Raw genomic sequence first — 23438 nt, 5'->3', positions numbered from 1 at the left:
AAAATTCGGATTTGCCTCTTTATATCTTGATTGTTTGATAGCTTAAAAACAAAATTATTTTTCAGATGATGAAATTTTTTTGATATTGTAAAATCTCATTTTTTTTATTGACTGAGATTATGGATTAAAGTTACATGTAAGGTGAATTGAAACTCTTGTATTTCTTTTCTTGGTTTGAGGCTTGTCTATTCATACTTTGTTTTATTATTTTCTGTGTTTTTTTAGGATTTTTTCTTATAATTTAATTTAATTTAATTTGCTAGTTATATTAAGTTGTTATAAATCTGATGTGTGTGATGTCTGTTTAAACGATCTTTATTAAAAATTTTAAACAGTCGTTATTACTAAAATCCAAATTTGTAACACTTCCAACCACATATTTATAGATCAGCTAAATTGCAGCGAAATGACAAAATATTAGGAGATTAGAAACAAATAATTAAACGACAGTTGAATTATTCAACACAATTGAACAAGTTCAGATTAGATACGTGTCCGTTTCGTGCACCTAATAAAGTTGCACGTTTTGAACTTGGCCACGTGTCAATGAAGCTTACCATTACATACAGGTTATTCATTGGTGGTTACATTTTTATTCTTAAAATAGTTGGAAACTTATAAATTTTACTTTAGCAGTCGAGCCGAAATAAAATTAATAGAATATACATATACACGGAATGGGTGATGATCCATCAACAATCACAAATTAAGATCAAAATTTAGCCATTAGATTAAGAGATTTAGAGCATCCGCAACGCGGCCGTCCCGGAGGACGCGGACGTGCATTGCGGACACCGGAGTTCCGTGACATTCCGGGGACGTCCGTCGTGACATCCGCAATTGCGGTGCCACGACGGACGTCCTCCCGATTTTTATTTTTTTTAAAAAACTCTCTATATACGACTCGTTTAATTTGTTTAATTCCGTAAATTGTTTAATTTAGTGAATTTGTGAAATTTTATTATTGTGGATGTCTGTCGGGATGTCTTTGGGGATATCGGCCATTGTGCAGTGGGATGTCCTTATGACGTGGCAGTGCAGTGGGATGTCCTTATGACGTAACAGAAGATATTTTTGGGAAGTCTATCGGGATGTCCGCAAGAACATTCGTCATACTGTGGATGCTCTTAGTGGTTGATATAATGCCACGTGTATTATATTTTAAATTAAAAAAATTATTAAAATACACTAAGGGTATTAATCACTTTCTCTCTCCTCAAATCATCTTCAAATTTTGAATTTACGTAACTCTCTCGATTTAAATTATTTTTTCGTAAAAAATATATCAAATTAAATGTAATTTCATAAGGATTCTAACGAGATCTCAATTGAATATGTTCTGACGATGATCGGATGATGAAATTTTATACTCCATCCGTCCGTGATTAAATGTCCCATATTTGACCGCATGAGTTTTAAGATATTGTTTGATTTTAAGTAGTAAAGTGGATAGAAAAGTTGGTGGAACGTGAGACCTACTTTTATATATTGGTTTTATAATAAAATGTAAGTGAAATGAGTTAGTGGAATGTAGGGTCCACTTAACAAATATAGTAAAAGTGAAATGATACATTTATTGCTGACGGATGAAAAAGGAAAAATGAGACATTTAATGGCGGACGGAGAGAGTAATTTTTTTTCAATTTTCATATATATTGTTAAGCAGATTTTTATCTCAATAAATGCATCAAACAATCTCAATATAATACATATACAATATCAATAAAACTGTGTTGATATTTTATGGTACTTGTATTGAGATTCTCATGTCATTGTGTTGATATTTGTAATACACTATGTTGATATAAAAAATCGTGAAAATTATTATGTTATAAGATATTGACTATTTTACGCTTTTGTTGATACATGATCTAATATTTATTGAAATACGTGAGCACTAATCTCATCCACTCATTTTAAGATCTAACGGTGTAGCATTGGTCTTAGTTCTGGATTGGATACTATATGCATTTTAAGATGATCCTATACGGAGTAATACATACTATTATATAAAATATATTAAAAGAATATTATACTCCCTCCGTCTCATAAAAATATGGACAATGGATATGACACGAGAATTAAGATAAAATTAGTAAAGTAAGATAGAGGAGGGGAATGGTATGGTAAAGTAAGAGAAAAGAAGAGAATGATAATTATAGTAGAGTTAGTGGATGATAAGACCTACATTATTAAATTGATATAACTTTTCAAAAATGGAATGCACATATTTTTGCGGGACGGATAAAAATGGAAAGTGCATATATTTTTATGGGACGGAGGGAGTATTATATATATAATATATTAATTTAATAGAATATATAATATTATATTTAAATATAATTCAATTTTTCGGGGTTTTTTTAACCCGAACCGAACTAAAAAACCGATTTTATTTTTATTTTTAAAATCAAACCGACCAAATAACCTAAAACCCGAACCAAATTTCAAAATTTCGATTTATTTCGATTTGGATATTCGGTTTTCGTTTTTTTCATCACTCCTATGTGTACTCCATTAAGTAGAAAACTCAAAAGTTAATATATGTCTATATTCCATATAATAATACTACTATATGATTATTTTAATGTACATCCAATTAGCTAGTAGTAGTAGTAGGAGTACTATATACAATTAATTATTTTTCCCGGCTAATGAAATTTTGTTGCTCATAATCTTTAAGCAACATGTTCACGTTTACTTTGCAGTGCCAAATATAGTAAAGAATAGTAATTATTCTAATTCCGGAAATCACGCTATATCTTTAGAGATGTTATATTACCCTATAAGCATCCAGCAAAATTGGATGCACTACTAAATAATGCATCTGTTTTCCTATGTATTTGACAGAAATATCAAGTTGTGATAGAACTAAAAGTCCCAACTTGTGACATAACCATAAACAAACAGGTATGCAGCTGTCTGGAATAGAACAAAACTAATCAAAGAAAAGTAAAATGGAAATAAATGCTCCACACTAGTTTTCTGATTGTAGAAGATATATTGCTAATTATAGAAATTGGATCTCGGACTTTCAATCTAACACGTTTCATATAATACTTGTCGGTTTTACTAAAAAGCAGGAAGCTTATCGTGTTTTGTTTTGTAAAAAATGTGAACTTAAATTACTACAAAAGTTCATTATTTAAGGGCCATACATCCACTACTTTAATAACGTATAATCATGGAAATATAAGTTTTTAAAATGGACCCTACGTTAGAATGGCCGCTAAATTTAAATGTAAATATACAGTCCACCAAATTTTTTTAATATAAATTGGATAGTGTGAAATAAAGCATGGTATGTTAGAATGATATGTATTTTATGAGATCTAATCAAATATAAGTATTCTATAAACTCTAAATCATAGATTTTTAGAAAATTGTTAATAAATAATTAAATAACATTAATAGAAAATGTCAATACAATATTAACAGTTGACGCTGTGTTAACATTAAAATTTTAAAATTTCACAACTTGTTGACACTATGTATATAGAGTTTGCATTTATCACTACTGTGTATTTTATCACGTATTGATATTAATATAGTCTTATAGATATTAAATCATTTGCTATAAAAAATAAATTACAATAATAAAATTGGTTAATATAATTAATTAGTATTTATGATTGGAGGGTGGAATTATGATAAGTTAGTTCTTTTATACTTTCTCCGTCCCCGATTAATTGTAACTCTTTGACCGAGCACGAGTTTTAAAAAATGTAAAGAAAAGTTGGTTGAAAAAGTTAGTGGAATGTGAGACCCACTTTTTTATATTGGTTTTATAATAAAATATGAGTGAAGTGAGTTAGTGGAATGTGAGACCTACTTATCATTTATGGTAAAAATGAAGTGTGACAATTATTGATGGACGGACCGAAATGGAAAAGAGTGACAATTAATCGGGGACGGAGGGAGTAAATTATACGGAGTACTACTGTTACTGGAGACGTACGTAGGAGTTGGTTTATAAAGAGCTTTGTTTTAAAACAAGTTTGATATACATGCTAATATTCATGGAAAATAATTGTTTTAGTACTGTATATTATTTGTATGCATCGTTAATCCCACTCTTCGGAAAAACCTCCATTATTATATAGGTCCAGAAATGAATGTTTGGACTTTGGATCAAATTCTCAATTTTAAGGTAACAACCCCTGCTACTAATTAATTAATACCCCGCATAACTACTCTAACAATAAAGAGGCGTGACAACTCCTATGTTATTGTTATGTGAGACGGCGAGAGTTTAATAAAGTATTTAGGTATTCTATAATTTTGTATACAAGTAGTGTTTTGTACTACTGTAATATAGTGTAAATTCATAATTTTACAATAACTTGGATTTATTTTTTTATTATTTAAAATTACGGTGCTTCTTGTTCCCGAATTATAACACCTATATTTAAAGTTCTCCGTTGGCATCATATTTGTATTGATAGAAGCATTGCACGATTAAGACAATCTAAGGGTTAATATAGTACTCCATATACTTGAACTGTGATTGATCACTTAAAATCAAATGATACAAATAGAGTAACATATATTGACGAAATCCCTATTGATGGCCGTTGAATTTGGCACTATAATTTTAATTTAATTATTTTTTAAACAAAATTAAGATCTTTTCTTTGAAATGTACTCCACCGTCTGAAAAAGGTGTCCTTATCAGGAGTATTAAATTCATATACGCACTTTTATCATCGTCCCTTACCTTATTATAATTTGATATCCTCAGCTACAGGAATTCCCAGAGTTGCAGCTGTAAAATAGAAAGCAATCCTCAACTCAGTTTTGCACTTTGGTGTTTCTAGTTACCGGGAAAACCAAAGAGCAGGAAAAAGCCTCATTACTTTTGCTCTGACAGTCTGACTGCCATTCTTAAGTAGGAGGAGTACTAGCAAGGAGGTAATTTCATGACTCTTGTGGTCCAGAGTTTTTTTAACTTGATTCATATTGTGCATAAAATTTCCTAACTCAGTGATCTCATAGCTAGAGCCTAGAAGATGGTGGTTTGAGACTGGATTCTCCATTTTATAAAAAATGTCGGCATCTTCTTGGATCACCACACTTTCTTGCTCCAGCTCTGTGGCAGGCAGCTCACCTTTGCAATGGCTAAGATTCATCTTTCTCTCTCCATGCCCTCAAAGAGCACTCATATCTGCTCTACACATCCTATTCTTGATCGTCCTCTCTGCTCATAAGCTCTACTCAAGATTCTCCACCACTCGCCATTCGATCACTACTCCTTTGATCAACAGCAAGAATGATATTGTTAGAACCAATATATGGTTCAAGCTCGTCTTGCTCGTGTCGTTGTTAGTTGCAATCTCTTCGTCTGTTTTCTGCATTCTTGCTATTAGCAAAACTCATGAGCTGTCATGGAAGACCGTGGATGGGTTGTATTGGTTGATCCAAGCGATTACTTATCTTGTTATTGCTCTTCTTGTTGTTCATGAGAAGAGATGTCGAGCATCGAAACACCCTTCCACTCTCCGTGCTTTTTGGACAGTCCAGTTTGCTGTCTTGGCGTTGTTCTTTGCTTCTGGTCTCACACGTTTGATATCCTTTCAAGAAAGTGGTGCTGAGTTGAGAGCAGACGACATTGGCTCAATTTTCGTCTTCTCTTTATCCATCGTGCTTCTTGCAGCCGGAATCAGAGGGGCGACGGGTGTTGAGGTGGTCACTGATCATCACTCTGATTCAGAAACAAACTTGTATTCGGATAAGTCCACCGTGACTGCCTATGCTTCAGCTTCCATTATCTCCAAAACCTTTTGGATTTGGTTGAATCCCCTTTTGAAGAAAGGCTACACAGCCCCCCTCAAGCTCGAGGACGTGCCTACCCTCTCACCGGAGCACAAGGCAGAGCGGTTGTCGCGCCTCTTCCAAAAGAACTGGCCTAAACCCGAGGAGAACTCAAACCACCCTGTTGTGAAGACGCTGGTCCGTTGCTTCTGGAAGCACCTCGCCTTCACTGCCTGCCTCGCGCTTCTCAGGCTCTGCGTCATGTACATTGGCCCCACCTTGATCCAAGGGTTCGTCGATTTCACAGCGGGGAAGGGCACTTCCCCATACGAGGGATACTACCTCGTGTCTATTCTGTTAGTTGCCAAATTTGTTGAGGTTTTGAGCTCTCACCAGTTCAACTTCCACACTCAGAAGCTTGGTATGCTTATTCGTTCCACGCTCATTACATCCTTGTATAAGAAGGGGCTGAGGCTGTCTGGCTCGGCTAGACAAGCTCATGGGGTCGGGCAGATTGTGAACTACATGGCTGTCGATGCTCAGCAGCTCTCAGACATGATGTTGCAGCTCCACGCCTTGTGGCTTATGCCGATGCAGATATTGGTGGCGTTGGTCATCCTTTACCAGTATCTTGGCACTGCCACTTTGGCAGCGCTGGCGGGGCTTGGCTTGGTCGTTCTCTTCGTGCTGTTTCGTACCAGGATGAATAACAAGTACCAGTTTCAGATCATGAGGAACCGTGACTCCAGAATGAAGGCCACGAACGAGATGTTGAGCTACATGCGTGTGATCAAGTTCCAGGCTTGGGAGGAACACTTCACCAAGAGGATTCGGTCGTTTCGAGAGACTGAGTACCAATGGCTGTCCAAGTTTATGTACTCCATCTCGTCTAACATCATCGTGTTGTGGAGCACGCCGGCTGTGATCTCCACAATTACGTTTGGGAGTGCTCTACTGCTTGGCTTCCCTCTAACTGTTGGGACTGTCTTCACAACAACCTCACTGTTGAAGATGCTGCAGGAGCCGATCAGGACGTTCCCCCAGTCGATGATCTCCCTGTCGCAGGCCATTATATCTCTGCAAAGGCTGGATAAGTTCATGACGAGCACAGAGTTGGTGGATGGCACGGTGGAGCATGTTGAAGGGTGCGACAGCGACATTGCTGTGGAGGTTAGAGATGGGACTTTTAGCTGGGACGACGAGAGCAGGGAGGAGGTTGTTAAGAATTTGAATTTCGAGATCAGGAAAGGGGAGCTTTCGGCCATTGTTGGGACGGTCGGATCAGGGAAGTCTTCCCTTCTTGCAGCAGTTCTGGGTGAGATGTACAAATTATCTGGGAAGGTACAGTTCTGGAGTAGTAATCTTTTGTAATAGCATTTGAATGTCTTGCAGTTTTCACATTCATTTGATTTTATTGGTTGGTGCATCTAATGTTTATGAGTTTATATATATATATATATAGGTTAGAGTGTGCGGTAGCACTGCTTACGTTGCCCAGACTGCGTGGATCCAAAATGGGACGATACAAGAAAACATATTGTTTGGTTTGCCGATGAATGTGGAGAAATACAAGGAAGCTATCAGAGTGTGTTGCATGGAGAAGGACTTGGAGATGATGGAGTTTGGAGATCAAACTGAGATTGGAGAACGCGGTATCAATCTGAGTGGCGGCCAGAAGCAACGGGTTCAGCTTGCACGAGCTGTTTATCAGGATTGTGACATATATCTTCTTGATGATGTGTTTAGCGCCGTTGATGCTCACACGGGATCAGATATTTTCAAGGTACTCAATCTCCGTGTTGAGGCTCGCTATTCTTTACTTGCGAGTAATTAACGTTTGTTGTCTGGTTTATCTTTTGCAGGAATGTGTTAGAGGAATTCTTCGAGACAAGACTGTTATACTCGTTACACACCAAGTCGACTTCTTGCATAACGTTGATCAGATCCTAGTATGTAGCCTTTTCATTTACAAATTACAATTAGCAGACTACTTTTTGTAATGCTGTGAAACAGAATTTGAACCCTTGTTGAGCCAGGTTATGAAAGATGGCTCCATCGTTCAATCTGGCAAGTACGACACTCTACTGGACTCTGGATTGGAGTTTGCGGCTTTAGTCTCCGCCCATGAAGCCTCTATGGAGCTCGTTGATGTGGAGACAAAAAACGAGGACATGGCCTCCCCAAAGGTGAAAACTCAAAGATCTTTCAAACAAGGAGAAGCAAACGGGGATAGTAACTCGCAAGAGAAATCCGAGCAAAAGGGAGATTCCAAGCTCATCAAGGAGGAAGAGAGAGCCACGGGGAAAGTGAGCTTAGCCATTTATAAGCTGTATTGCACGGAGTCATTTGGATGGTGGGGCGTTGCGGCCATGCTCTTTTTCTCTGTAGCATGGCAGGGGAGTTTGATGACGAGTGATTACTGGCTGGCCTACGAAACCTCAGATGCAAATGCGGATTCGTTCAACCCTTCCCTCTTCATTTCAGTGTACGCCATCTTGGCAGCAGTTGCCTTCGTTTTAATCCTCGTAAGGAGCATCTTGGTTGCGGTTATGGGATTGAGGACGTCCCAGAAATTCTTCGGGCAGATTCTTCATAGCATCCTGCATGCGCCCATGTCGTTCTTTGACACAACGCCCTCGGGAAGAATCTTGACTCGGGTAATAAAAGATGTTTAAGATTATTACTACTACATTGAGAAGAGAAACTAAACTTTATGCTTTCACTTACGCAGGCTTCGACTGATCAAACCAACTTAGATATCCTGATTCCGTTTTTCACGAGCATCACCCTCGCCATGTATATAACTCTGCTCAGCATCTTAATCATCACCTGCCAGTACGCTTGGCCGACCATTATCCTCGTGATTCCTCTTGGCTGGCTGAATTTCTGGTACCGGGTAGGCCTCTCCTCTCCTCTTCTGTTTTATTAAACAATAGCAAAAAATGAGCGTTTCCTTTGGTTTTCTAGGGGTATTACCTCTCTACATCTCGTGAATTGACTCGACTTGATTCCATCACCAAAGCACCAGTCATTCATCATTTTTCGGAGAGCATCACCGGTGTCATGACCATCCGTTGCTTCAGGAAGCAGGAGAGCTTCTGCCACGAGAATGTGAATCGTGTGAACAGTAATCTGCGCATGGATTTCCACAACAACGGATCCAACGAGTGGCTCGGATTTCGCCTGGAGCTAATGGGAAGCTTCATCCTCTGCATGTCTGCATTGTTCATGACAATTTTACCTAGCAGCATTATCGCGCCAGGTTCGTATCTGGATAGATAGCTTTGATTTGTGACTAGATTAATGATTACCATTACTTGCAGAGAACGTGGGCTTGGCTCTATCGTATGGTTTGTCGCTAAACACGACGCTGTTTTGGGCCATATACATGAGTTGCTTTTTGGAGAATAAGATGGTCTCAGTTGAGAGGTTAAAACAGTTCACCGTCATACCATCTGAGGCCGAATGGAAGAATGAGGACTCCACCCCTCCGCCTAACTGGCCATCGCGTGGAGATGTTGAGCTCAACAATGTGCAGGTATTGTAAACCTTGTGAATGCAAAACAATTAGTGGAGTAGCTTATTTTGTGATTAAAATGGTGGATTCTTGGATGGAACAGGTCAGGTATCGCCCTGATACGCCTCTGGTTCTCAAGGGGATCAGTCTGAGCATATCCGGGGGGGAGAAGATCGGAGTTGTTGGTCGAACAGGAGGCGGGAAATCCACATTGATCCAGGTTTTGTTCAGATTGGTTGAGCCATCTGGTGGGAAGATCATCATCGATGGCATTGATATCTCGGCACTGGGGCTTCATGATCTGAGGTCCCGCTTCGGAATCATCCCTCAAGAACCGGTTCTTTTCGAAGGAACTGTAAGGAGCAACATCGACCCCACAGACCTCTATTCAGACGATGAAATTTGGAAGGTATATAGCTATTGTTGGTAATTGGTATAGACAATAAGCCTTCTCTTGCTGAAAAATGTTGTTATGCAGAGTCTCGAGCGCTGCCAGCTCAAGGACGTTGTGTCTTCGAAACCTGGGAAGCTGGACTCAGCAGGTAATCTGCTTGTAGTAGGTAGGGACAGGGTAATGATCAGTCGTGACAAAGTTTTCGCTCGTTATTTCAGTAACTGACAATGGAGACAACTGGAGCGTCGGACAGAGGCAGCTCCTCTGCCTAGGAAGAGTGATGCTGAAAAAGAGCAGACTCCTATTCATGGACGAAGCAACTGCGTCCGTTGATTCTCACACGGACGGGGTGATCCAGAAGATTATCCGGGAGGACTTTGCCTCGTGCACCATCATAAGCATTGCGCACAGGATACCAACGGTCATGGACTGTGATCGTGTGCTGGTCATAGATGCAGGTTCGTGTTACATCCATCTTCTGTATATTCTATTCTTACCTATGTCCCTGACTCACATCATTGTATTTTGTCTCGGAATAGGGCTGGCCAAGGAGTTCGACAGACCGGCTCACTTACTCGAGAGGCCATCGTTGTTCGGGGCACTGGTGCAGGAGTACGCCAACCGGTCAGCAGAACTGTGATGAGTCGAGATTGTCATTTTTGCAAGCTAAATATGGAGGGAGGGGAAATAAGGGCACAAGGCTGTTAACAACAGTTATTCTTATAAAATATTTATGTATGTCTCAATTCCGAGATGGAGTAGTATTAATTCATAATTTGTGTTTGCCAGATTTTAACAGATTTAGTTCGTTCTATTTATTTTTCTGTCTACTGTGCCTTATCATAACTCAATGAACAGAAAATTGTAGGAGTATGTAGCTTAGTAGATTATTGTGAAATACTTATCCATATGTTGTTTATTCATGTAAACAGTTTATATGCTCTAGCCGACATTTTATTTCGTTGGAATTTAATTTTATTATGACATTTAATATTTATTTAAGATTTGTATTTGTTTTTAAGAGGTGGAGTACTATTAACCAACGCTATATTCAATTAATAATTTTTACTTCAAAGTTCAAAGTAGTAGAGTTGTAGCATTCTACTAATAATAACTCATTTCGTAAAAAAATAAATAACAATATGCTCATATTTTTATTTTGATATGTCCAATAAAATTTAGTTCATACTACTAGTTATATAAGTTTCACTTAATCAACACTACATTACTCATTTTTTTCTCTCTTTCTTTCTTATACTTGACTAAAATTTATTAAAATGGGTACCATAATAAGGTCCTAATATTTAGAAAGGCCCATATAGGAATATGAAAGCACAAACAAATGGGCGATCTTGAGTGTTAAACCCTACCCTTTGCAAAAACCCTAATTCTCGAGGTAAAATCACAGCAATGGGTGGTTCACGGCGGAAGTACAAGCGATCAAGGACGAAAGTGCAAGTGGGACTGCCTAGGAAAAACCCTCACATATTCAAGCCGGCGTTCAATCTCCACCCGAAATTGAAATCTCTGCTCGACCCTCTCTCCATATGGGATGAGAAGGGCAGCGTCATCGAGAATTACAAGACATTCGGCGTCGTTTCGAATCCCAATTACCTCGGCGTGCGCTCGCGGACGGCTCACATAGTCGAGAGTGATGCTCTCCAGATGCCTCCCGAGGGCGACCTGGTCGTCTCAGAGTTCGACCCGATTGATAGCGGCAGCGAGCTCGAAGAAGATGGTCAGCCGCTTTGCTTCTACATCTTTTATTCATTTATTTATATACTCCTATTTGGTGTTTGATTGTTGAATTAGGTGTAATTGAAGATTGTGCTACTTTGTGAACATATCAAGTTTAGGTCTTCGATGTAGCAGCAGGTTTTAGTTTGGGTAAAAAGGCACACAAAATGCGTCTGGCTATCAATATGATGTTCAGAGCAAGTAACTACTTAGTACCAAATCTGATTGCCTCTTTTTGGGGCTGCAATGTACAATGGTGGCAAGACTAATCATCAAGACACTCCCCTAATTAGGAGACCAACTTGGTCAATTGCTCGATCTTTCCTGGTCATTGTGGAAATTGATAGTTTCGTTTGTGTAGTTGCATTGTTAGCGTTCAGTTACTATCTATCAACTTTCAAAGGATGTTTACTTTTAGTTTTGAGATATCCCATGACCCTTGATAACTCGTACTATGATTTGAGCTTATTTTGTTTGATTCATATCCAATTGAAAATGTGGGATTGTAGAGATTCTAGTAATAGGGATAAAATCATAAAAATATTCAATCATCTGATGCTCTATACATGTGAAAAGGTAAGTAATATCTACTCCTCGTATCTTGCTGTTCTGGGGCTGGGTTTTTTTGTCTCTCGAGTAATGCATATTTTTGGACATCCATATATGTGTTTTCATTAGATTGCTCTAAGGTTCTGTTATATAATGACAAACTGTATTCTTGAAGTATTGATCAATAAAACTCAGTTTGCATGCTTCTGAAACGTGTTGTTGATTCATTTGGAACAATCCAGATTTAAAGTCGGCATTGGGAAAGAAGCGGTCTGATGGAAATCACAATTCCCTCCAACCGCTTACGGCCATACAACGGCTACATGTCAGTCGCCTGGTAGAGAAGTATGGCAATGACTATCAGGTGAGAGAGAGAGAGAGAGAACAAGTGAGCATGTTAATTGATTTCTGTACTATGATTAATTTTTCTGATGCATTTCTTGTTCTGCAGAGCATGTTCATGGATATTAAACTAAACAAGATGCAACACTCGGTAGCAACCATCGAGAAGCTATGCAAAAGGTATCACATGTACAAAGATAAAAACCCATTGCTAGTCGGCACATCAACGTGATCCAAACAAGATAGCTCGTTGCTGGCTTCAAACCTGCTCTCTCTCTCTCTCTCTCATAGTTCGTGTTTGTTGTCCGAGGTGTTCAAAAGTTTTCTCATGTGTTATTTTACTTCAGGAAATGCTCTAGTTTGAACGAATAATCCAACTACTGAAGATTTTCAATAGAAACGCTTTTCTTGAGTACATTTTTTTATATACGTGCATTTGTTTATTTTTTGACAAGATCACAAAAACAACCAAATATGGATGTGTATCAAATGTATTGGTTTAAAATTTTACATATTTTGAATTGGTCTAATTTTGGTGGACGACTCAAAATAGTATATTTAGGAGTATATTTTTTTTTTATGGAAGTAATAAGTTATTGTAAGTGATAAATACATAATCTAAAATCGAATCACCAATTATGGTCACCATATTTCAACCAAATGTATTCGACTAGATCCTCTTAGAGTTAGCCGTCGCGCTGGAATCGCGAGACGACTCCGCCGCCATATGTACTCGCGAAATAGTGGCGACAGGTTCTTGGTGCATGAGGAGGGGAGGCAGGGTGGTTGTAATATTCTTTATTATGAAGCTCCACATAGGCACTCAAATCATATAATTCGTCATTGGATGAATTGTCATCAAGGCCTCTGAGCAGGGGCGGAGCCAGGATTTCAATTCGACGGGGCAAAAATATATCTATGAAGAAATTTTAAAAGTTTGAGGTGGGGCATTTATAAAGGAAATTAAAAAATTTTAAAAATTACTCCATGAAATAACACTACATGAAATATATTGAGGAGGGGCAAATGCCCCTTATACCCACCTTGTAGATCCGCCCCTGTGGCCGTACTTTAATTGAGATCTTTTAAAAAAAAAGTATTTATGACGAGTGAAAAATAGTTTTTAGTGTGATCTTATATATATCATACTCCCTCCGTCCCTCAGTAGTAGAGGCGTTTCATTTTCAGCACCCGTTTTAGAAAAATGATAATAAATAATTAAAATAGAGAAAATGTAAAATAAGAGAAATATTAATATAGAGAAGACTCTTAACTATATTATTCTCTTTTTACTTTACTTTCTCTGCACTTTAACTATTTATTATAATTTTTCCAAAATGAGTGCTAAAAATGAAACGCCTCTACTACAAAGGGACGGATGGAATATGTGGTTGGGGAGTTTTGGAGGATAAGAAAAATGAAAAATAAAAAAGGGTAAATATATTTGTTGGGTAACAAATCTCATTTGAATTTTGGAATAAATTTAGATTAAATAAATAAATTTTTAACTCTTTTAAATATTTAAAACTGTCGAAATAGAAGCCCACTTACAATGGAGCGAGTGGGCTTCACGGCCCAACATGAGGCTGACACTTGGGGGGAGGGGTGTTTGGTTGTGAATGGCAAGAACGAATTTTCCTTGATTCATCGAGCTTCTTCACCTGGTGGAAGTCAATCGAATTGGATTTTGTGTTTCTATTTATGCAAAATCATTTGTGTACAAATTAAGTTTATAAAAGTTGATATCTATTTAGATTTTTGGGTATGAGCTACTTTTTGAGTCCAATATAGTAATATCAATTAAATTTATAACAAATAAGTTATAGTATTTTTTTTACTTTAAAATCATACTAATAATTAATAAATTTTTAATTAATAAATAGTATTTTCACTAAAATAACATTCTTTAAATTTTTGAAAAATTATCTTATACACGATATAGATATAGTTAGTCGTAGTATAAAATGGAATAGGGTTCTTTGGCAACACGCCTATTTACGACATACACGTGTCGAGGATCGCCTCGGAATCTATACAATGAGACCACCTCCATCGGTGACTATGGAGGAAGGATCACTCATATATGACAAAAAAGAAGTAAATAAAAATATTTCTAAACTAAATAAACTCAAAACCTCCCTCTACTTCCCGTGTCACCTTGCCGCCCCCGAGCAAAAGTGGGGGGCAGTACACATGACTATTTTCTATTGGTGCAATATTGAAATATTTTTTTTATATTCTTTTATTTTGTTTTTGTATGTTTAGTTATTGATTTTTTTTTTATTACTTGAATGTCATGTAGTATATTAATAAATTTGAATTTATATTTATATTAGAATAATAAATATATAATTTTTTTATTTATATATTTTATTTAGTTGTACTTCCAGTATATCAACGTGTAATAATTTTTATTATAAAATAATTTATTTTTTTTATATAAGTTTTTAAATTTATTTGAATAAATTATACTCCAAAATTTATATTGATTAAAAATATATGAAAAAGAAAATATTTAATGGGGTTGTGTTGGGTTAATTGATGGAAGTAAATTTTTTTATGGTTAAATGAACATAAATTTAAAAGCCGTGCCACGAAGGACTCGAACCTGATTTGGTCTCAGACATCGCATACACGAAAGTAAAAGTTTAATAACTTGGGAGTTGTATATGTTGATTAGGGAATGTAGTCAAATGCAAACTCTAAATATTGTATAAACTCCAAATTATGATTTGGACCATTAGAAAATGTCAACCGATGATAAAATAATAGCAACAAAAAATGTCAATATAGTGTCAATGGTTGATTTTGTGTTGACATTGTGTTGACATTTTCTGGTGCTGTTATTTTGTTATCTATTGACATATCGAGATATGAATATTTTATTAAAAAATTAATTAAGGTTGGGTTGAGACGTTGAGTGATGGTGGTGCACGAGAATAGACTCGCCGTTTACTCAGACAGCAGAAAAGCCTCCCCACAACTCCACTAGGCAAGGGTTTTTGCTTGTTGCAAGCTTGATTGCTCAATTTTGTCGAAAAAATGGCGTCACCTCCGACGCCGTCCTCGCGCCAGTCGAGTTTCTCTGAACTTCCGGTTGCGAAGATGCGAAATAAGATTGTTGAGAAGATTTTGGAGAATCGCGTAACTTTTATCGTCGGCGAAACCGGCTGTGGTAATTGATTTACCTGTTTTTACTTGTTTTCTTTATTACGTGGTTGTTGCATTTGTAACTTGTAGATACTTTTCCAATATGATTTTTCCGAACTGCAATACTTCCGATTTTGAGTCTCCTACTGTTTCCAACTGCTGGTTTTTGCTTTCGCTGTTTATTGCGCGATTATTTCATTTGAAACCGGTTCATGGTTTGTATTCATGATCAGCAAAACTAGTTACGGCAATTGATTTCTCGCTTCAACCGCATTTGGTTTCATTTAATATTATGCATTTTAAACTGTTCTATATCTGTCATTTGTTTTAAACCGATTTTATTTGCATTCATTTCCCGATTAGCTCTGCCAATTTTGGGTTTGATAATTCCTACTCCTTCCGTTCAGTTCTGCAATACTTGTTTTAAAATCGTCCTTTACTTGGAGTTGGCAAGTCACTGCTGTTCTCTAAATTCTCATACCTTAGACTAGGGGCGGACGCAGAAATGAGCATTAATAAGGGCTATATTTTAAAATATTATTTGAAAACAATTTTCTATGTGATTTAAATTACTAACAAGGGCTTTAGTATAATTATATGTATAAATTATGAAAAAATTATAAAACTTTATAAAAGAAAAAATTAAAAATATAAATTCATTAGGGGCTAAAGCCCTACCCTCTCTCCACATGAGTCCGCCCTTGCCTTAGACAGCAGGTTTACTGCTATGGAAATGTTGTTGTGTAAAACTGCATAAAACATAATGTCAACATTTCATTGCTTGAATAATGTTATTGTACCATTGATTTGACTTGGTCAGGCCCTTCACCTGGATGAACTGTAGTATAGTGCGGTGTGGATGGCACAAGTTTTTTAAATATTGGGAGATGCATTTGAAGTGGAGATGAGTCTCAAGCAGTATTGAATGTTGGATAAGTATTGGTTAGTGGTTTGTTGAGCCCACGAAAAATTGAAGAACGTGCAGGGTTTATTTTGTAAATACTGATACAAGGAGTTATTATGTCTTAAAATAGAAGTACCACACTCTTGGTGTATAGACGAAAATTTCATAAGACCACACTCTTTGTGGATGGAGGGAGTACCACTTTTCGGATCATGTGGAAACTTCAAATCAATTATTCTATAATAGTAGTATTAATTTGATTACATGAGCAAGATTAGTAAATGTGTTTTGGCAATTTTTTGTATGTATATATGTATAGATTGTTACATCAGTAGACTTTTATGAGCCGTGTGGTTTTCTTAGAAATAGAATTTTTCTTCATTCTTGTTTTGTTCTACTTGCATTATATTCAACTTTCCAGAATGGTCTTACACATGGATATTTGTTCCTCTTGTTGTCTACTTAAAATCAACTGCTTATATTATGATGTTTTTTTTTTCTTCAATTTCAAGGAAAGAGCTCCCAGATCCCACAATTCCTACTAGACGAAAATATAGAGCCCATACTTTGCACACAACCGAGGAGATTTGCTGTTGTAGCTGTTGCTAGGATGGTAGCAAAGGCCCGCAATTGTGAAATAGGTGGAGAGGTCGGGTACCACATTGGTCACTCACGGGTCTTCTCAGCTAGGTACTTTTGTTGTTAATGTTTCTGCAGTGATAATTTGTTAGTCCTCCAAAGGCTATTATGTAATCACATTTCATTAATTTCGGGCCTCTTGGGAGTCAACTTCCCTCGATGACAAGGAAAGTGTTTCTGCATATGCAATGCCCAAAGCACCATGCTTGGATACTTGGTGATCTTCATGATCTGTTTAAGTTCATGATGCTAGAACTTCAAATTTATTTATTACACGATTTTCTTTAATTTCCACGTATATGCATTAGATTAGTAAGCTTTAATAAGTGGAAATGAATATTAGATTATATGATTTAGTTTGATCGTTTAATGGCATTTCCTTCTTAATTGGGTCTCATATTACGTGTCATATCATGAGGCGGCTTAGGTGGAATTCACAAGTCATTGAGAGAATGATTCTGAAAAGTATACTGCGAAATTTGGCTGAGAGTTGATTAATGAATATTAATTTGCATTGTTCTCGAGCTATAAATTAACTTTGAATAGCAATTACACTCGTGAACAAATTAAAATAGAAATAATACAACATTTTTTTGGTTTTTAACTTCAACTGTCCGCATTATCTCATATGTGGTGCTGCAAATATCTCATAATGGTGGTTCTAGTTCGATCTGATTTTTGGCTTTTCCTGCTCTGCATGTCACCCTTGTATGGTTGATATCAAGGCTTAGTGTGCCTTATGATACTTAAACCAATGAAACACTAAACCAGGGTGCTGAACACCTCATGTTTAAATGTCTCTTTCCTCTTTGTGCCTGCCTTAGGATGTAGGATATTGTTGCAACAGCTGATCCTCATCTTCTTGGTTCTGAATGTCGGTCTAATCATTTATCATCAATCAGGGTCTTTCCCTGTTCTTTCTGCTTACTATTATTGAACTTAAAGTCCTTGTGTCGTTTCTTATTTGTCTGTACTCTGTGATTATTAATCACTGTTATGCTGCTTTATTCTGCCGCTGTTATTGTTTTCTGACTAGATATATTTTCTCTTTCAGCTCCAAAATTGTTTTTAAAACAGCTGGGGTTTTGTTGGACGAGATGCGAGAGAAGGGATTCAAAGCCCTTAGATACAAAGTTATTGTTCTTGACGAAGTGCATGAAAGATCAGTGGAGTCTGATCTTGTTCTTGTTAGCATAAAGCAGTTTTTACTTAGAAACAAAGACTTAAGGTAGCACTTTCTTCATTTAACTATCACTCATTGTTATCCTAATATATACAGTTCTATACAAAAGCCAACATGATAGTGAACCATGATACGATTGATTCCTTCATGTCGTTTGTAGGATAGTTTTGATGTCTGCCACTGCAGACATTTCAAGATATCGCAGATACTTTGGGGATCTTGGTAGGGATGAAAGATTAGAAGTTTTGGCAATCCCAAGCACTGAGATGACCACCATATTCCAAAGAGAAGTATTGTACCTTGAACAGGTATCACTACCAGAGTTTATTGGGTTTTCTGTCAACATGCTGGTCATTTTCAGTTGAAATTTCCCGGCATCATAGGTTCATTATTATAATAGATTTTCATCCTTCCCCTCCTTGCCAAATATTGTTATTTTCTGTTTTTTGTCTGTTTTACTCCCCAAACAGTGGACAAAATCTTTTCTATATATTACTTTCTATATTTCAATGTTATGCTGATTTTGTGATCAGAAGCAGCTATTATGCTATTAAAAGTCTCTCTGTGTTGATAGATAAGTGAGCTTCTTGGAATGGAATGTGAGAATCTTTCTTTGAAATACTGTTCTGCACCAAGCCCGAAAATGGCCCAAGCTGATCTAAATCCTGAAGTGCACAAGCTTATCCATGATTTGGTGCTTCACATTCACAAAAATGAACCAGATATAGGGAAGAGTATTTTGGTTTTTCTTCCAACATACTATGCACTGGAGCAGCAGTGGTTTCTCCTGAAACCCTTTGCCGAGTCCTTTAAAGTTCACATTTTGCATCGTAGTATTGATACTGACCAAGCACTCAAAGCGATGAGAATCTGGAAGTCCCATCGCAAGGTAATATCTGTTCTATGTCCCATCGCAAGGTAATGTTTGTGGATCATGATAAACAAATACACATTGTTTAAAACCAAGATGTCTCTGCAATATTATCTCAGAAATTTATAAATTTAACTGTTCTAATGTTAGCTGAAACATCATTGTTGATGCAGGTAATCCTAGCCACAAACATTGCAGAGTCTTCAGTCACAATTCCCAAAGTAGGATATGTCATAGACTCCTGTCGTTCTTTGCAAGTATTCTGGGACGACAGTAGGAAGACTGATTCAGCAGAGCTTGTTTGGGTTTCAAAATCTCAGGTATAGTGACCTATGTATGGTTCATCTCATGTTTGCTTGGTGGTATTGTTGACACTTATTTTTGCATGCCATAGGCTGAACAACGCAGAGGGAGAACTGGTCGGACTTGTGATGGCATTGTGTATCGGATCGTGACTGGTTCCTTCTATGGCCAACTGGATGACTATGAATCTCCAGCAATTCTGAACTTATCATTACGGATGCAAGTACTTCTCTTATGCTGTGCTGAATCTAAAGCTATTAACGAACCTAAAGGTGATTACCTTTTAGATTGAAATTCTTTATCTCTGAGAAGATGATAATTGCTTTGCAACCTTTTTTATTGACTTCCAATGTCATGAACTGAGTCAAAGTGCGAGGCAACTTGCAGATATAGGTTTTGAGTGATAAATGATAAAATTTGCTAATAATGGATCATCTCTTTCACTATGTTGTGCCACACTTATATTCCGCATGTGTTTTACCATCTTATATTACCTTAAAGTTATTTACAGTTATGAAATGTGTCCATTGTCAATTCAATGTCTCACATTGATTGAATAGGAAGAATGCATTTATCTTATATCCCAGTCATGCTCGCCAAAGATGACAGAAATATGTATTGTTTTATTTTGGTTTAGTCTTGTTACAGAAGGCCATGGATCCTCCAGAGCCTTTTATTGTTGAGGATGCACTAGAATTGCTGGTTCACATGGGTGCATTGGAGAAGTCATCTTCTAGGGGACGTTATGAGCCTACCTATTATGGACGCCTGCTAGCCAGCTTTGCTTTGTCATTTGATGCTTCTGTCCTTGTTCTTAAATTTGCTGATATTGGAGCAGTACGTGAAGGGATTCTATTTGGTATATTGCTGGATCAACAGCCTCTGCCCATTCTGCGTCCTTTTGGTCTGGACAATCAGGTATCAGCTGCTTAGTGGTTGCTGGTTAGAGCTTAGCTTTTGGTTTCTGACCTCCTAGCTATCTCGTATCCACTGATTGTGATGCTTTATTTCTTTAGTTTGCGGAATATGCCAATAATTATTATAGTGGAAATAGTAAGATTACTAGGCTTGGTAGGAAGGAGGTGTCATACATGGGCAACTTCTGTGCATTTCAGTTTTGGCAACGTATGTTGAAGGTAATTATTGCTCATTTATGTGCTTTGTTGGATTTGGATCATATTAATATTTTCAAATTATTTCATTTTAACCATGTTAGTTCAATGTCTTTCGTATAGGACAAGTTCCGGGTTAAATACCTCATGAGCATCATTAAGTCAGATGAAGCAGTAGATGTGGAACATCAGAGTGAAGAAGAATGGTGTTCATTTCACAACCTTGTCCTACCTGCTCTCAATCTTGTTAATGAGACATGTAAGATTCTTCATAGCTCCAAAACACCTGGTTTTCATTTGCTTTATCCCGAAAATGTTGTTTGCAGATCACGATATCCTGAATTTGGTACACCGTTTTCGACCCAAGTTTATGGCGATGTCTAACAGTATACCAATTCATTTTGACCCCTACGACTTTCGTCATTCCTGTAATCTCAAATTTGTTGAGAGCAAGGAAGCCAATGCTTTGGTAGTGAAGGATGAAGAGCTTGAGCATGATAATGTAACAATGAAATGTGGTGCTGTTCCCTTTGTTGGACCTTATGACTTTCATGCAGAGGAGGTGGCGAGAAAGTTTGAATCTATAGTCAAAGAGGTAATACAATTTGGTTTTCCACATGTAGCTTTTTGCGACATAAAGATGACCCCTTCTTAAATTTCCATGCAAAATATAGATGAGAATCAAACTTACTGAAGATGTATCAAGAGAACAGAATACGTTGACCTACAATAATGGACAATATTCTGCTGGGGGTGCAGCACTGTGTAGATATTTTGTCAATGGCTTGTGCAACAGGGGTAATCAATGCCCGTTTTCTCATTCACTTCAAGCAAAAAGGCCCATATGCAAATTCTTTTTCTCATTGCAGGTATATGCTCCAGTTTTTGCTGGAAATGCATTTACCTTAAATTTGTTGTCTTTAGTCTATAATGAATCAATGAAGTATCCACATATGATTGGCACCAATATCTACTAACTACTGTGAATGTAACTTTCTGACAAGTGGTCTGATGCAAAGCATTTAATGATCTTAGGTTTAGAAAGAGCAAGGTATTTTGCTATTCTCTTCTATCATTCTAAGATCTCTTTTTGGTAATGGGAACCTTATCCAGCTTCCTTCCTTTTTCCTTTTTACTTTCACATAAAAGATGATGACTTGCTATAAAAGCTGTTGGAGCTGGTGAATGATGTCTGCAGCTGTTAACAACATCCTCAAGAAACTTCATCTCAAACCATTTGTGGACCATGAATCTGAACTAATTAGTAATCCTCTTTCCCTCCATGCGCCTGACTTTCTGTAAGATGTCTAGCAGGTGAACTTGGGCTAAGTGACGACATCTCGTCCTTTTGATGTATCCATCTAGTGAGATTGGTACATTGAAATGTGTGTGTATATGTAATACTATGATGTACTATAAGATAAACACCAAACCTAAGAGAAGCAACCATTTAGTCTACACAGTAGTGAACTATTTCAGATTTTCATGGTATTCTAAGTCGAAAATAAATCTTGTTTCACTTAATAGTTTGCTTTTCCTTAAGATTTCCTACTTCGGAACTCTATTGTTCCTCTGTTATTGCATTTGATCAGTTGGACGTCTATGCAGGGGTGCCGTTCTGGGGATTCATGTTTCTATTCTCACGATACTGATTCCATAGCTATTTCTGCTAGTCAATTAAGTTTGTGTCTCCCAGAAGATGAAGATGTCAGTAAAGAGTTCCTTCTGCAATTCTTCCCTTCATCTTCAGATGAATGTGTGCTATTATTAGATGACATTAAACTTCATTTTTCTTCATACCTTGTTCAACTATACAATCCTTCCTATATAATATCCACTACTTCTGAGACCGATCCCTTCTCTATCGATCCATCGATGGAAAGCATAAAGGTTCTGTGGGGACTTGGCCACCCGTGCGAAACGATCATATCTACAGAAGCAAACAATCTGATTCCGTGGAGTAAAGTCAAATGTGTGCTCTGGTTTCCTAGATTTGGTCCTGAATATGGGGAAGGAAACCTGAAGAAACTGGTACAAACTTTTTTCAGTTATCTAGCCATCCGGATTATGGCAGATGACCTGGAGGAAGTGCGTGTTATCCTGACCATGAACAATATGAGATTTTCAAACTTAGAGGTAATTGAAATGAGCATTTGGGTTTTATATGATGTGTATGTATTGAGTGTTTCAATGTTGTATCAGGTGGAAAAACTGGCTAGGGAAAGCTTTTTCTTTCTTAAAGCATCTGTTGGGTTTGATGAATCAAGCTTCGGGGAGTTGTTTGATGAGGTGACCACGAAAAAGTCCATGTTGGTAGCAAAGCCCATCTCTTACGTTTTTGAACTGTACCCACCCTCGGACATACAGTTTGGTGACTTTAAAGGTTTACTCAGCCAGCAGGTACATGGTGCCGTAGCTGATGAACTGTAAGTAGTAACATTTTTAACATTTAGTATATACGCATTACTGGCATGTTTAACTTGTCCTGGTTTCTGCTGGAGAAGAGAAATTGCTGGGTTTTGATATCTAATTCCACGCAGGCAGATTGACACTATAACCATATTACAGCCACAACTTTTATGTTGTATTTTTGTGAATGGCTTTATTTGATTTCCTATTCCTGTACAGTCGTAATATCATGGTACCAAAAGAGTGGCTGGTATATTTTTTTTAGGCTACGGGTGAATCAAGGACTGTGACGACGACTATTTCCGGCATCTGATATCAAGTCGTTTGGCAGAATCAACTCTGAGCTCATCCTCATCATTTTGAGTTTGTTGTACAAGTATTAATAATAGAGTAAAGGTCAAGACTGGTCCTGAATATATGCTCATTTTATGATTTTCGTCTTAGACATTATCTTTTGAATTTTTGCATCACAAACATTTCAACTCGGATTACAATCGGTCCAAAGCTAATTTTTATGTCAAATTTTAACGGTCAACGTTTTTAATCTCGATTTTGACCAAATTAAGCTGTTAAATAT

General features: G+C 37.1%; 3 protein-coding genes across 7 annotated transcripts; all 3 read left to right on the top strand.

Moving 5' to 3' along the window:
• The first annotated feature begins 4714 nt into the window (after positions 1-4714).
• Positions 4715-10664, top strand: LOC121781057 (ABC transporter C family member 4-like). Of its 2 annotated transcripts, none has more exons than XM_042178750.1 (12): positions 4715-4911; positions 5000-7092; positions 7214-7534; positions 7614-7700; positions 7788-8408; positions 8483-8647; positions 8719-9013; positions 9075-9289; positions 9372-9677; positions 9747-9810; positions 9881-10120; positions 10202-10664. In XM_042178750.1, the coding sequence occupies exons 2-12, from the start codon at positions 5047-5049 to the stop codon at positions 10300-10302; spliced, it is 4461 nt and encodes a 1486-aa protein (XP_042034684.1). In that variant the 5' UTR covers positions 4715-4911; positions 5000-5046; the 3' UTR covers positions 10303-10664. The 2 variants fall into 2 exon arrangements, with proteins under 2 accessions (XP_042034684.1, XP_042034677.1); XM_042178743.1 differs by having other exon boundaries at positions 4996-7092.
• Positions 10665-10983: 319 nt separating this feature from the next.
• LOC121766359 lies at positions 10984-12715 on the top strand. The gene is made up of 3 exons (XM_042162635.1): positions 10984-11400; positions 12191-12312; positions 12400-12715. The coding sequence occupies exons 1-3, from the start codon at positions 11073-11075 to the stop codon at positions 12520-12522; spliced, it is 573 nt and encodes a 190-aa protein (XP_042018569.1). The 5' UTR covers positions 10984-11072; the 3' UTR covers positions 12523-12715.
• Positions 12716-15211: 2496 nt separating this feature from the next.
• On the top strand, positions 15212-23322 carry LOC121781031 (DExH-box ATP-dependent RNA helicase DExH8-like). Of its 4 annotated transcripts, XM_042178726.1 has the most exons (16): positions 15328-15465; positions 16261-16382; positions 16857-17034; positions 18038-18211; positions 18327-18474; positions 18741-19055; positions 19211-19357; positions 19432-19612; positions 19978-20258; positions 20357-20476; positions 20576-20711; positions 20779-21047; positions 21127-21321; positions 22061-22588; positions 22655-22878; positions 23127-23322. In XM_042178726.1, the coding sequence occupies exons 3-16, from the start codon at positions 16955-16957 to the stop codon at positions 23149-23151; spliced, it is 2823 nt and encodes a 940-aa protein (XP_042034660.1). In that variant the 5' UTR covers positions 15328-15465; positions 16261-16382; positions 16857-16954; the 3' UTR covers positions 23152-23322. The 4 variants fall into 4 exon arrangements, with proteins under 4 accessions (XP_042034654.1, XP_042034646.1, XP_042034666.1 ...); XM_042178720.1 differs by lacking the exon at positions 16261-16382 and having other exon boundaries at positions 15212-15465; positions 22655-22852; XM_042178712.1 differs by lacking the exon at positions 16261-16382 and having other exon boundaries at positions 15212-15465.
• The last annotated feature ends 116 nt before the right edge of the window (positions 23323-23438 follow it).

This window comes from Salvia splendens, chromosome 2 (genome assembly GCF_004379255.2).
Source record: "Salvia splendens isolate huo1 chromosome 2, SspV2, whole genome shotgun sequence".
Classification (NCBI taxonomy): Eukaryota; Viridiplantae; Streptophyta; class Magnoliopsida; order Lamiales; family Lamiaceae; genus Salvia; species Salvia splendens.
The sequence above is the reverse complement of the archived record's forward strand: the minus strand, read 5'-3'. Positions and strand labels throughout refer to the sequence as shown.

Excerpts from the sequence above, each read along its gene's own strand:
- LOC121781057 (XM_042178750.1), top strand. The coding sequence starts at position 5,047 with ATGTCGGCATCTTCTTGGATCACCACACTTTCTTGCTCCAGCTCTGTG. Across the intron at positions 7,701-7,787 it reads ATAACGTTGATCAGATCCTA|GTTATGAAAGATGGCTCCAT; the intron begins GTATGTAGCCTT and ends TTGTTGAGCCAG. Across the intron at positions 9,811-9,880 it reads TGGGAAGCTGGACTCAGCAG|TAACTGACAATGGAGACAAC; the intron begins GTAATCTGCTTG and ends TCGTTATTTCAG.
- LOC121766359 (XM_042162635.1), top strand. The coding sequence starts at position 11,073 with ATGGGTGGTTCACGGCGGAAGTACAAGCGATCAAGGACGAAAGTGCAA. Across the intron at positions 11,401-12,190 it reads CAGCGAGCTCGAAGAAGATG|ATTTAAAGTCGGCATTGGGA; the intron begins GTCAGCCGCTTT and ends GGAACAATCCAG. Across the intron at positions 12,313-12,399 it reads AGTATGGCAATGACTATCAG|AGCATGTTCATGGATATTAA; the intron begins GTGAGAGAGAGA and ends CTTGTTCTGCAG.
- LOC121781031 (XM_042178712.1), top strand. The coding sequence starts at position 15,333 with ATGGCGTCACCTCCGACGCCGTCCTCGCGCCAGTCGAGTTTCTCTGAA. Across the intron at positions 20,477-20,575 it reads TTTGGCAACGTATGTTGAAG|GACAAGTTCCGGGTTAAATA; the intron begins GTAATTATTGCT and ends TCTTTCGTATAG. Across the intron at positions 21,322-22,060 it reads AATTCTTTTTCTCATTGCAG|GGGTGCCGTTCTGGGGATTC; the intron begins GTATATGCTCCA and ends ACGTCTATGCAG.